This window comes from Oncorhynchus mykiss, chromosome 12 (genome assembly GCF_057628025.1).
Source record: "Oncorhynchus mykiss isolate SJ-2025 chromosome 12, ASM5762802v1, whole genome shotgun sequence".
NCBI lineage: Eukaryota > Metazoa > Chordata > Actinopteri > Salmoniformes > Salmonidae > Oncorhynchus > Oncorhynchus mykiss.
In genome coordinates, this window is record NC_143033.1 from 53,805,630 (window position 1) to 53,820,668 (window position 15,039).

General features: G+C 41.9%; 1 protein-coding gene across 2 annotated transcripts in view; it reads left to right on the forward strand.

The window, feature by feature from the left end:
- The first annotated feature begins 14,223 nt into the window (after positions 1-14,223).
- Positions 14,224-15,039, forward strand: part of LOC110537768 (rho GTPase-activating protein 26) — a 124,986-nt gene continuing 124,170 nt past the window's right edge. For both annotated transcript variants that reach the window (XM_036937776.2, XM_036937777.2), the window contains exon 1: positions 14,224-14,996. In XM_036937776.2, the coding sequence (XP_036793671.1) occupies positions 14,843-14,996 (154 nt within the window). In that variant the 5' untranslated portion in view covers positions 14,224-14,842. The remainder of the gene's footprint in view (positions 14,997-15,039) is intronic.

Below are 15,039 nucleotides of genomic sequence, written 5' to 3' on the forward strand. Positions count from 1 at the left end.
TTTCACATATGCTTCATTACACAATTGCATTTATGGATTCAAGCTATGACATTTCTGCTGCAGCTTTTGTCGCGAGTGGCATGTTAATGACAGATCGGTATCTCAATGCACTTTTTGTCTAAATTAATATACATTTTGCAGTGTGCAGACCTCCACAATCAATCTGATACCCAAAATAAACTATTTTGGATAAGCCTCAATCAATTATGGACATGTTGACCACCCCCTCCCTCCCAGCACTCATTCTTCTGCCGCGGTTGTTGTCCTGGTATCACACAACCAGGTCTCTGACCTCCTCCGTATAGGCTGTCTCGTCGTTGTTGGTGATCAGGCCTACCACTGTTGTGTCATCGACAAATTTAATGATGATGTTGGAGTCATGCCTGGCCGTGCAATCATGAGTGAACAGGGAGTACAGGATGGAATGAGCACGCACCCCTGATGGGCCCCGTGTTGAGGATCAGCGTGGCAGATGTGTTGTTACCTACCCTTACCACCTGGGGGCGGCCCGTCAGGAAGTCCATGATACAGTTGCAGAGGGAGGTGTTTAGTCCCAGGCTCCTTAGCTTAGGGATGAGCTTTGAGGGCACTATGGTGTTGAACACTGAGTTGTAGTCAATGAATAGCATTCTCACGTAGGTGTTCTTTTTGTCCAGGTGGGAAAGGGCAGTGTGGAGTGCAACGGAGAATGCATCATTTGTGGATCTGTTAGGGTGGCATTCAAATTGGAGTGGGTCTAGGGTTTCTGGGATAATGGTGTTGATGTGAGCCATGACCAGCCTTTCAAGGCACTTCATGGCTACAGACGTGAGTGCTACGAGTCGGTAGTCATTTAGGCAGGTTACTTTAGTATTCTTGGGCACAGGGACTGTGGTGGTCTGCTTGAAACATGTTGGTATTACAGACTCAAACAGAGTGAGGTTGAAAATGCCAGTGAAGATACTTGCCAGTTGGTCAGCGCATGCTCGGAGTACACGTCCTGGTAATCCATCTGGCCCTGAGGACTTGTGAATGTTGACCTGTTTAAAGGTCTCACTCACATCGGCTGAAGAGAGCGTGATCACAGTCGTCCGGAACAGCTGATGTTCTCAAGGATGTTTCAGTGTTACTTGCCTCGAAGCGAGCATAGCAGTAATTTAGCTCGTCTGTAATTTAGCTTCCTTTTGTAGTCTGTAATAGTTTGCAAGTCCGTGTAGTACGATTCGATCTTAGTCCTGTATTGATGCTTTGCCTGTTTGATAGTTAATCGGAGGGCATAGTGGTATCTTCCAGGTTAGAGTCCTGCTCCTTGAAAGCGGCAGCTCTATCCTTTAGCTCAGTGCGGATGTTTCCTGCAATCCATGGCTTCTGGTTGGGGTATGTACGTACTGTCACTGAGGGGACGACGTCATTGATGCACTTACTGAGGAAGCCAGTGACTGATGTGGTGTACTCCTCAATGCCATCAGAAGAATCCCGGAACATATTCAAGTCTGTGCTAGAAAAACAGTCCTGTAGCTTAGCATCTGCTAAGTGGTGCTTCCTGCTTAAATTTTTGCTTGTAAGCAGGAATCAGGAGGATAGAATTATGGTCAGATTTGTTAAGGGAGAGCTGTGTACACGTCTCTGTGTGTGGAGTAAAGGTGGTCCAGAGTTTTTTTCCCCTCTGGTTGCACATTTAACTTGCTGGTAGAGATTTGGTAAAACGGATTTAAGTTTCCCTGCATCAAAGTCCCCGGCCATTAGGAGCGCCGCCTCTGGATGAGTGTTTTCCTATTTGCTTATGGCAGAATACAGCTCATTGAGTACGGTCTTGGTGCCAGCATCGGTCTGTGGTTGTATGTAGACAGCTACAAAAAATACAGATAAACTTTCTTGGTAGATAGTGTGGTCTACAGCTTATCATGAGACAATCTACCAAAACCTTGAGACTTCCTTAGATATCGTGCACCAGCTGTTGTTTACAAATATACATAGACCGCCACCCCTTGTCTTACCAGAGACTGCTGTTCTATTCGGCTGATACAGTGTAAAACCCGGCAGCTGTATGTTCTCATGTCGTCGTTCAGCCACAACTCGGTGAAACATAAGATATTACATATTTTAATATCCCGTTAGTAGTTTAATCTTGCTCGTAGGTCATCAATTTTATTTTCCAAGGATTGCACATTGGCCAATGGGACGGATGGCAGAGGGGGTTTACTCGCTCACCTACAAATTCTCAGAAGGCAGCCTGACCTCCGCCCCCTTTTTCTCCATCTCTTCACGCAAATGACCGGGATTTGGGTCTGTTCCCAGGAAAGCAGGATATCCTTCAAGTCAGACACGTTGGACTTGTTAATTAAGCATTAGGGGGCGCTATTAAAATTTTGGGATGAAAAACGTTCCCGTTTTAAAAAATATATTTTGTCACGAAAAGATGCTCGACTATGCATACAGTGCCTTGCGAAGGTATTCGGCCCCCTTGAACTTTGCGACCTTTTGCCACATTTCAGGCTTCAAACATAAAGATATAAAACTGTATTTTTTTGTGAAGAATCAACAACAAGTGGGACACAATCATGAAGTGGAACGACATTTATTGGATATTTCAAACTTTTTTAACAAATCAAAAACTGAAAAATTGGGCGTGCAAAATTATTCAGCCCCTTTACTTTCAGTGCAGCAAACTCTCTCCAGAAGTTCAGTGAGGATCTCTGAATGATCCAATGTTGACCTAAATGACTAATGAGGATAAATACAATCCACCTGTGTGTAATCAAGTCTCCGTATAAATGCACCTGCACTGTGATAGTCTCAGAGGTCCGTTAAAAGCGCAGAGAGCATCATGAAGAACAAGGAACACACCAGGCAGGTCCGAGATACTGTTGTGAAGAAGTTTAAAGCCGGATTTGGATACAAAAAGATTTCCCAAGCTTTAAACATCCCAAGGAGCACTGTGCAGGCGATAATATTGAAATGGAAGGAGTATCAGACCACTGCAAATCTACAAGACCTGGCCGTCCCTCTAAACTTTCAGCTCATACAAGGAGAAGACTGATCAGAGATGCAGCCAAGAGGCCCATGATCACTCTGGATGAACTGCAGAGATCTACAGCTGAGGTGGGAGACTCTGTCCATAGGACAACAATCAGTCGTATATTGCACAAATCTGGCCTTTATGGAAGAGTGGCAAGAAAGCCATTTCTTAAAGATATCCATAAAAAGTGTCGTTTAAAGTTTGCCACAAGCCACCTGGGAGACACACCAAACATGTGGAAGAAGGTGCTCTGGTCAGATGAAACCAAAATTGAACTTTTTGGCAACAATGCAAAACGTTATGTTTGGCGTAAAAGCAACACAGCTGAACACACCATCCCCACTGTCAAACATGGTGGTGGCAGCATCATGGTTTGGGCCTGCTTTTCTTCAGCAGGGACAGGGAAGATGGTTAAATTTGATGGGAAGATGGATGGAGCCAAATACAGGACCATTCTGGAAGAAAACCTGATGGAGTCTGCAAAAGACCTGAGACTGGGACGGAGATTTGTCTTCCAACAAGACAATGATCCAAAACATAAAGCAAATCTACAATGGAATGGTTCAAAAATAAACATATCCAGGTGTTAGAATGGCCAAGTCAAAGTCCAGACCTGAATCCAATCGAGAATCTGTGGAAAGAACTGAAAACTGCTGTTCACAAATGCTCTCCATCCAACCTCACTGAGCTCGAGCTGTTTTGCAAGGATGAATGGGAAAAAATTTCAGTCTCTCGATGTGCAAAAAACTGTGGCACTGTATAATTGACAGCTTTGGAAAGAAAACATTCTGATGTTTCCAAAACTGCAAAGATATTGTCTGTGAGTGCCACAGAACTGATGTTACAGGTGAAACCCAGATATAAATCCAACCAGGAAGTGCCGCATTTTTTGAAACCGCCTCATGCCAATGACTCCTTATATGGCTGTGAATGAGCTACGAATGAGCTTCCGTTTTCCACGTATTCTCCAAGGTGTCTACAGCATTGTGACGTCTTTTTACGCATTTCCATTGAAGAATAGCCGTAAGGGACCATATATAGCAAGTGGTCACATGGTGTCTCCCGCAGAAAATCTTGCGTAAAATACTGAGGTAGCCATTTTTCCAATCGTTTCTTATGAGAAACCAATTGCCTCGGCAGATATATTATCGAATATATATGTTAAAAACACCTTGATGATGGATCCTAAACAACGTTTGCCGTGTTTCTGTCGATATTATGGAGCTAATTTTGAAAAAAGTTTGGCGTTGTAGGGTTAGCATTTTCCGGTCGATTTCTCAGCCAAGCATGATGAACAAACGGGAGCTATTTTGCCTACAAAAATAATATTTTGGGAAAAAAGGAACATTTGCTATCTAACTGGGAGTCTCCTGAGTGAAAGCATCCGAAGTTCTTCAAAGGTAAATTATTTAATTTGGTTGCTTTTCTTATTTTCGTGAAAATGTTGCCTGCTGCCAGCAGAGCCTAGCATAGCATTATGCCATGATAAACTTACACAAATGCTTGTCTAGCGTTGGCTGTAACGCATATTTTGAAAATCTGAGATGACAGTGTTGTTAACAAAAGGCTAAGCTTGTGTTTGAATATATTTCATTAATTTAATTTGCGATTTTCATGAATAGGAAAAGTTTCTAGGGGTATTTATGTCCGCTGCGTTATGCTAATTCATTTGAGGCTATGATTACGATCCCGGATTCGGGATTGCTAGTTTCAAGAGTTTAGTTAAAGGAAAATGCTTCTTCCAGCTAGTGGTGAGTAATCACTGTTCTGATGTCCAGAAGTTATTTTCGGTCATAAGACACGAAAGCAGTAACATTATGTTTAAAATAAGTTGTAAGATAAGTTACAAACAACGCAAAAAAATGAACAAAATAACACAGTTGGTTAGGGGCATGTAGAACGCCAGCCATCCTCTCCAGAACCATTCTACATAGGACTATTGATACATTATAAACTTCTTCCTTATTGTCAGTGTTCACATATTACATCTAAATATTACCCAATGTCTCTAGCCTTTCTAGTGAGGGTGATCAGGCTTCACCAGAAAGTCAGGACAGATGTCAGAGGTCATTCAATCACATTAAGAGAGTGTTTCTTTCCCTGTACCTCAGATGAATTATTTAATTAAATGTTTCTGATCATCCATAGTCCCTATAGTCAGTCTATAGCATCTATAGTCCCTCGGAATTTATAGTCTCAAAAGTTTATGAGTCATAAATGCTATAGTCTCTATTTTTAGAAATGTTATTTAACTAGGCAAGTCAGCTAAGAACAAATTCTTATTTACATTGACAGCCTAGGAACCGTGGGTTAACTGCCTTGTTCAGGGGCAGAATGACAGATTTTTACCTTGCCAGCTCGGTGATTCGATCTAGCAACCTTTTGGTTATTGGCCCAACGCTCTAAACACTAGGTTACCTGCCACCCAATCTAATTCTATAGTCTTGCTGCCTCCTATACATATAGAATAACACATCATGCTATTACTTAAAACTAGTGGTACCCTCCTTCATTTTTATGTTTAGTTTTAGTGTTTTTTTTTGTTGGTCAGACAGGAATTTCCCTCACGCTTAAAAAAATGTGCCACCAGTTTCCTCGCAAAACCTCACTGGAAAGCTCTGCAGGCAGAATCAATCATTGTGATGCCAAATTGTAGTGAAAGTTACCACCAAGGACACCTGAAGTCAATCTTAAATGAATCATTCTTTATTATCAGCAAGCTGGAGACATTCCAACAAACTTAATGCACCATAGTACACATCGGTCGGGAGCTGCATGTGACCGACCAATACCTCACAAGGCTACTTCTCTCCAAGCTGAGACCTTGAAACTGAGACACCCCTTTCCATTCTCAAAACAATGTTATGGGAGTACTGCCAATTTGCTTATACTGATAGTGAGGATTCCTCCCAGGCATGTTCAATCAGTCACTTGCATGAACCCAGTCAAATGGACTATTGGAAAAGCACAAATATACAATTTTCCTTGACATGGATTAAATACATATATTTTTATTTTCCTGCTGAAAGGTGCATTTGTCTCCCAATGTATGTTAGAAAGCAGACAACCCAGGGTTCCTCAATGATTTTGGCTGTGCTTAGCTCTATTATGTTTATTTTTATAAAAAAACCCTCTCTAGTCCTTACCGATGACAAGCATACCCATAGCATGATGCAGTCACCACTATGCTTGAAAATATGAAAAGTAGTACTCAGTGATGTGTTGATTTGCCCCAAACATAACACTTTTGTAGTCAGGGCATAAAGTTAATTTAGTGCCTTATTTCAAACAGGATGCATGTTTTTGAATATTTGTATTCTGTACAGGCTTCCTTATTTTCACTCTGTCATTTAGGTTAGTATTGTGGAGTAACTACAATGTTGTTGATCCATCCTCAGTTTTCTCCTATCACAGCCATTAAACTCTGTAAATATTTTAAAGTCACTATTGGCCCCAGGTTGAAATCCGTGAGCGGTTTCCTTCCTCTCTGGCAACCCTGTCTTTCAAAGATAATTCGTAAAAATCCAAATAACTTCACAGATCTTCATTGTAAAGGGTTTAAACACTGTTTCCCATGCTTGTTCAAACAATTAATGAACACGCACCTGTGGAACGGTCGTTAAGACACTAACAGCTTACAGACGGTAGGCAATTAAGGTCAGAGTTATAAAAACTAGGACACTAAAGAGGCTTTTCTACTGACTCTGAAAAACACCAAAAGAAAGATGCCCAGGCTCCCTGCTCATCTGCGTGGACGTGCCTTAGGCATGCTGCAAGGAGGCATGAGGACTGTAGATGTGGCCAGGGCAATAAATTGCAATGTCTGTACTGTGAGATGTCTAAGCCAGCGCTACAGGGAGACAGGATGGACAGCTGATCATCCTCACAGTAGCAGAACACGTGTAACAAAACCTGCACAGGATCGGTATATCCGAACATCACACCTGTGGGACAGGTACAGGATGGTAACAACAACTGCCCGAGTTACACCAGGAACGCACAATCCCTCCATCAGTGCTCAGACTGTCCGCAATAGGCTAAGAGAGGCTGGACTGAGGGCTTGTAGGCCTGTTGTAAGGCAGGTCCTCATCAGACATCACAGGCAACAACGTCACCTATAGGCACAAACGCACTGTCGCTGGACCAGAAGGACTGGCAAAAAGTGCTCTTTACTGACGAGGTGCGGTTTTGTCTCACCAGAGGTGATGGTCGGATTCGCTTTTATCGTCGAAGGAATGAGCGTTACACCGAGGCCTGTACTCTGGAGCGGGATCGATTTGGAGGAGGAGGGTCCGCCATGGTCTGGGGCGGAGTATCACAGCATCATCGGACTGAGCTTGTAGTCATTGCAGGCAATCTCAATGCTGCGCTTTACAGGGAAGACATCCTCCTCCCTCATGTGGTACCCTTCCTGCATGCTCATCCTGACATGACCCTCCAGTATGACAATGCCACCAGCCATACTGCTCGTTCTGTGCGTGATTTCCTGCAAGACAGGAATGTCAGTGTTCTGCCATGGCCAGCGAAGAGCCCGGATTTCAATCCCATTGAGCACGTCTGGGACCTGTTGGATAGGATGGTGAGGGCTAGGGCCATTCCCCCCAGAAATGTCCGGGAACTTGCAGATGCCTTGGTGGAAGAGCGGGGTAACATCTCACAGCAAGAACTGGCCAATCTGGTGCAGTCCATGAGGAGGAGATGCACTGCAGTACTTAATGCAGCTGGTGGCCACACCAGATACTGACTGTTACTTTTGATTTTACCCCCCCTTTGTTCAGGGACACATTATTCAATTTCTGTTAGTCACATGTCAGTGGAACTGTTCAGTTTATGTCTCAGTTGTTGAATCTTGTTATGTTCAAACATAAGTTTGCTGAAAATAAAGCCAGTTGACAGTGAGAGGACGTTTCTTTTTTTGCTGAGTTTATGTGTGGGGTACAAAGATGAGGTAGTCATAAAATAATAATGTGAAACACTCTTATTGCACACGGAGTGTCCATACAACTTATTATGTGACTTGTTCAGCAAATTTCTACGCCTGAACTTATTAGTCTTACCATAAACAAAGGGGTTTAATACTTATTGACTCAAGACATTTCGGTTTTTCATTATTTATTAATTTGTAAAAAAAAATCTAAAAACATGATTCCATTTTGACTTTATGGGATATTATGTGTAGGCCGGTGACACAAAAATCTCAATTTAATCAATTTTAAATTCAGTCAGTAACACAGCAAAATGTGGAAAAAAATCAAGGGGTGTGAATCGGATGGGGCCACAGTGTCTCCTGACCCCTCCTGTCTCAGCCTCCAGTATTTATGCTGCAGTAGTTTATGTGTCAGGGGGCTAGGGTCAGTTTGTTATGTCTGGAGTACTTCTCCTGTCCTATCCAGTGTCCTGTGTGAATTTAAGTATGCTCTCTCTAATTCTCTCTTTCTCTCTTTCTTTCTCTCTCTCGGAGGACCTGAGCCCTAGAACCATGCCTCAGGACTACCTGACATGATGACTCCTTGCTGTCCCCAGTCCACCTGGCCGTGCTGCTGCTCCAGTTTCAACTGTTCTATCTGTAATTATTATTATTGGACCATGCTGGTCATTTATGAACATTTGAACATCTTGGCCATGTTCTGTTATAATCTCCACCCGGCACAGCCAGAAGAGGACTGGCCACCCCACATAGCCTGGTTCCTCTCTAGGTTTCTTCCTAAGTTTTGGCCTTTCTAGGGAGTTTTTCCTAGCCACCGTGCTTCTACACCTGCATTGCTTGCTGTTTGGGGTTTTAGGCTGGGTTTCTGTACAGCACTTTGAGATATCAGCTGATGTACGAAGGGCTATATAAATACATTTGATTTGATTTGTGAATACTTTCTGAAGGCACTGTAAAGTAAACCGGTCACATAAACAACATTAAATTGAAACAGTGTTGAGTGACAGTGTTATACCGTAACTCCCTCCATGACATTGCAGTCAGAGAAAATTAAACCTCTTGTTATCCTCTGTTTGTTTCTATTTTTACAGTGGTTGGCAAGGCAAAGCAAGGCAGTGGGTGTTGCTGTGGAGCCACACTGTCACCAACATACGAAGTGCATGCTGGATTAATAATTTACTCTGCCTCATGTGGACTGCTGCTTTAAGTCTTCACGGGTGCTTTCCCAAACTGTGGCCATTCCATAATTCATACTCTACATCTGCATGTTCAATCATTTATAATACAGGCTAAGTTGGAGAAACAAGAAAAAGTCTCCACACACTTCCATTTAGATGCAAATGTAGTTAATTGTGGCTGAGTTTTCAGTCTGTCGATCTTCATCAGAGTATGTCTTCACAAACAATAGTGGGACAAATAAGGCCACACAGGCTGCGTTTATGTTATATCTAGTCTTTATATGGCCCTTTTGGGTACTTTAGATTACCCCGGGTATCTGTAATTATATCTGGCTCACTGTGACTGCGTTTAGACAGGCAGCCCAATTCTTATCTTTTTTCACTAGTTGGTCTATTGACCAATCACATTAGAGTTTTTCATATCAGATCAGTTGATCTGATTGGTGAAAAGACCAATTAGTGAGTGGAAAAATCTGAATTGGGCTGCCTGTCTAAACGCAGTCACAGTGAGCCAGATATAATCACAGACACCTGTGGTAATCGAAAGTACCCAAAATGGTCACTAGATGTCATAATATTAGAATGAAATATAAAGACTAGATAGAAAAAAACATATTATAGATGTATTTCTACAAGAACAAAACACTGGGTTCCTAATGCTAACAACAATTTTTTTCTAAAACATTGTTTTTTGTTCTAGTAGAAATACATCTATAGTATGTTATATTCTATCTAGTTAGTATAAGGAAACCATACTCTCAAAAACAGTAACACAGCTGAAAAGCGGCAAAAAAAATGGATTAAAGGTAAACACTATATACATATGTAGAACCAGGAGAAATCTAACAAAATAACTAGATAAATGTAAAGGTTAAGGTAACCTGTCGGGGACGTATCGGGCCAATAGGCCGCCATGAATACAGGACAACCTAATACAATGAAGCAAAAATTATGACAATAGGAATTTACAACATGACCCTCATTTCAAAATCCTCATTAAGTCCTAACGGCTGTAGGGTGCCTAAAGTATGGATAAGGTCATTATCCTCTGTTCTTGGTGACACTTCCACCTTCTCAGTGCTCTGGAATTGTTGAGAAGAGACACTGTGAGAGAGCATTGCACAGAGTGAAAATAAAACGTTTTCATCCTTGCATCTTTTAGAAAGAATTCTTATGTTTGCTTATTCTCTGTTTCAAGCATCTGGATGTCTTGCGCAAGTACATTTAGTCACAAACACAGCATAGAATGTAAATCAATTTTTTTTGTGTTGCATCTGACCACACCTTTAACACAGTATGTTTTTCCAGACCTAGGCTGTCAGAACTCAAGTTGTTTTTGGCGTTGTTGCACTGAGCACAATTGCCACAAGGGTAGCTTCCATCTCTCAGGGGAGTAAGGAGGGTTTTGTATAGGACCGTGTTAAAGCTGGCTTGGACTAGTCCACTGTGAAGATTGGGGGCACGTTTGTTGGGGGGTTCCTTGAATTGATGGCTGAGTGTTGGGTCTGAGGTGAGCATATGCCAGTATTTCATCCATATGTTTTTAATCATAAGGCTTTGGGGTGAATGTAGTGATGCAAGTGAAAGAATGTTGAAAATACATCAGGCAACTTTAAAGCTAGAATCCTTAAATGAAACAATAACACATCTGTTTCTGTGAAAAGCTGAGGGATGAGCCTGGAGAAATGCAACCACTCTCAAAATTATAGACAGAGCTATGGATGCAAGGACTGACCATGCATGATATCAATGTAATAGTTTTAACCGTGTTTTTGAGGCTATAAAGTTTTTATTTTTATTTTAAATTTTTACATTTACTTTGTTTACAAACATTGGAGTAAAACAAGCTTATATTTTGGGTTCTGATGGGGTAAAACAGTTGAATAATTTATAAGTCATGTTCTTCAAGAACCAGTGGTTTCCAATATAATACATTCATAAGTCAAAAAATGTATGTAGAAATTATGGATTCTAGCTTTAAAGACTTAGATTGGAGGCAGGATAAATGGAGTGTTTCCAAACATAACAGATTTCCATAGAAAAATCTAAATGTTACAGTTTATTAAGATTAAGATCCCTTTTCTGATCAGTTGCACACAAGATCCAACTGAAATTTGACTTCCTCTTTTAACCCAACCCCTCCGAAAGACACACATACGTACACAGTATACAGGTGTTGGGAGAGTTGTGAACGTGTATCATCACGCTGTTGATTAGTATGGTTAAAGAGGGATACTTTGAGGGAGATGTGAACTTCAAACATCATGATCGTTGCATGTTAATAGCAACACACACACACACACACACACACACACACACACACACACACACACACACACACACACACACACACACACACACACACACACACACACACACACACACACACACACACACACACACACACACACACACTTACCTAGTTATTCCTCACCTATTAATTTTTCACAGCAACTTGAAAGTCCTGGATTTGATGAGCCCTCCTGCAGTACTTACTTCAACCAGGAGACGGCAAAACAGACCATCAATGAAAATATAAGCACTCCTTACAAATGCCTCATACTGTAAATACAGTAGATTCCAATCACATGATTCCAATCCAATCACAGAATAGTAAGTGTTCTCTGGGGGCACTATGCAGAGGAAGTAGAGGTAGTCATTACCAATAAGCGGGGCGCAGCCCGTGCCTTAGGGCCAGCATGTTAAGACTTCCTTTGGTGAATGACACCCAGTGTAATCCATTTGTGAATTGTATAACCCCAGCATTATGACAGAAATGGGCCCCTGGCTTCTCTGGAAAGAAGAGAAGAGAATATGGCAGGTTCTTAAGTGTCTTTCCCATCTTTGAGTGTTCTGGAGCCTAGCTGAAATGTCCCAGCTATGAGATCACCCCTGGCCGGCCTGGCTGATGAGTGAATGAGAGAGCTCTCTCAAGACTTCCTGATAGGGGTTTCTAACCACCTTGTGTGAGAGGTTCCCTCTATAGAAAAAAGCTTGTGGATGGATACTGGGGGGACTCAAAGGTCCACTGTGTCTCTTGCTACCTCTCAGTGGGCTGGGGCTGGATTACCCAGGCTAGCCCTGGTTTAGACTGGAGAGAGAGAGGGGCATTCTCCTTCCCAGCATGTCAACCAGAGGGGAAGACTTTCTCCTCTCTGTATGAGTCACTGGCTCAGGCCCCAGGGAATGGTGCATGTACTTAGTTTCCTGACATGGTTGGTTAAGAGTTCCATATGGTTGATTACACACCACTCATTCAACAAGGAATAATATTTTGGATGACCTATGTGATTTCAAAATTCATTCTTAGCCTATACAATTTTGTTAAACTGCTCCCACGTCTTGTAGAACATTCAATGTAAATGTTTATTATGGTATTGTTGCAGTGGAGGCTGCTGAGGGGAGGACGGCTCATAATAACAGCTGGAACGGAGCGAATGAAATGGCATCAAACATCTGTATTTGATACAATTCCACTGATTCCGCTCCAGTCATTACCACGAGCCCGTCTTCCCCAATTAAGGTGCCTCCAACCTCCTGTGTTTAGATTAAAGCAGCTGGAACAAACCACCCCATAATATAATACTATAGACTACTACACTTAGAAAAAAAGGTGCTACCTAGTCCAGAAAGGGTTATTCATAGGAGAACCGTTTGAGGAACCCTTTTTGGTTCATGGTAGAACCCTTTTGTTTCCATGAAGAACCCGTTCCACAGAAGATGCTACCTGGAACCCAGAAGGGTTCTACCTGGAACTGAAAATGATTATCCTATGGGAACAACCGAACCCTTTTGGAACCCTTTTTTCTAAAAGTGTACAGAATGGGTTAATGGGACACTACTACAATAAATGGAACACTGTACTATACAGCAGATATGGAACACTGATATAAAACAAACAATTCAAATTTGATTTATCACATGTGCCGAATACAACAGGTGTAGTAGACCTTACAGTGAAATGCTTACTTATGAGCCCTTATTAACCAACAACGCAGTTTTTCAAAAGTAAGTAAAATAAATGTGCTAAATAAACTAAAGTAAAAATAGTAACACAATAAAAATAACAATAATGAGGGTACATACAAGAGGTACTAAGTCAATGTGCAGAGGTACGGGGTAGTCGAGGTAATATGGACATGTAGGTACACATAGATAATAAACAGAAAGTAGCAGCAGCGTGTGTGAAGAGTGTGTGTGTGTGTGTGTGTGTGTACATCGAGCCAGTGCAAGAAAAATAATACTAGATAAGAATAAAATAAGGGGGTCAATGCAAACAGTGTTCCAGAGTAAGTAATAAACATGCAAGGAAGTGAATGATCCAGAGTCACGTTATTTGCAACGAGAGGGCTGGTTGAAGGCCCCTCACAGATGTAAAATGATATGATTAATTCTAGGAGCGAATGGAACCCATTGGTAAAGTAGACCCCAAGCAATAAATCATTTTTTATCTTATCTTATTTGTAGGCTCAAATCGGTATGAAATTCCTACAGTTGCAGATTTTTAGCAGTATTTGTAATTGCAAATTAAAACTGTATGGAAACTGAATAGCCGAATTAGCATTCATCATGATCGTACTGTGTTGGAGGAAGTTGCACATCTAAATCTGGAGTTGCCAACACAGTAACCACAAACAAGTGTGGACTTGTATCTCCACTGCACTGCTAAAATCTTAAGCGAAATAACTCTTTTCCCTGACATGAGGTGATGATTTGTTACATAGATAAACAGCACAGACTCTGTCTAGACTGACACAAACACACACGCGCGCGCACGCACGCACGCACGCGCGCGCGCGCACACACATACACTCTATTATTTATAAAGGGGTTATATATCATGTATAAACAAGCCAATTTATTAATTTCAAACTGCAATGAACAGTTAAGGCATTAGTTGAGTTTGTGATTGATTTACGGTCCCATTATTGATAACATTTCGATTTGCAAGTGTAGCAGATTAAATAAAGGCCAGTGATGTGTGGATTTACCCAGGCCTAACACTTGCTCACTAAATGGGCTCGTAATTTAAACAGTTTAAGATTAAACAACAATTTGTCGCTTTGCTAATCCGAGCCTGAGCAGGTTGATGTAACCCCCCCAGATAAATTCCCCTTTCTGAAGTGACTTCGATGCGTTCTTGACCAGCCAGCTCTTTCTTTACGCACCCATCTCCTGCAAATGTAGTGCAGTCATTGGTAGTGTGGCTTGCCTCCTCGGACCGTTTTGGAACTCAGCAATACTATTGGTCTACAGCCGCATCCATCATAAGATTATCTGTTTCGGGGTAGGTTGGTACGGACGCCAGAGCTTGAGAGAAAAGGACTGCAATTTAATCGCCCAGTCGAAGAATACGCAACTATTACCGTGTCTCGTCGTTTCACTTTCTTCCCCTTTTCATCACTAATATGATGTTATCATGAGGAATGCACAGAAGGTTTACCTGGGATTTTTGACAGCCAAGAACTGAATATTATTTCAGCACTTCCCTCCCGGACAAGCACAGTTTTTCGCGTGCAGTTTTTTGGTGATGCCGTTTGGATCCTAGGCTAAAAGAAGCCAGATCCACGTTTGCCCGCCTGCATGTTGTCAGGAAGGTTATTGGGTGTGTAATGTAATGTAGCCAGGTATCTGAATATTGCTCTCTGTGTTCTACTACCTTCTTATAATTGGATTGCACATCATAAGTCAAAGATTTCTTCATCCTCCGACCTCGGATACTGTGGACTGGGAGGAAACATGGGACTGCCTGCTCTGGAGTTTAGTGACTGCTATCTGGACAGTCCCCAGTTCCGAGACAGATTGAAGTCTCACGAACTGGAACTGGACAAGACCAATAAATTCATCAAAGAGCTGATCAAAGATGGGAAGGCGCTCATCCAAGCACTGAAAAGTAAGATAATCCATTTGCTTTTTGTGTGGGGGGGGGGGGGGAG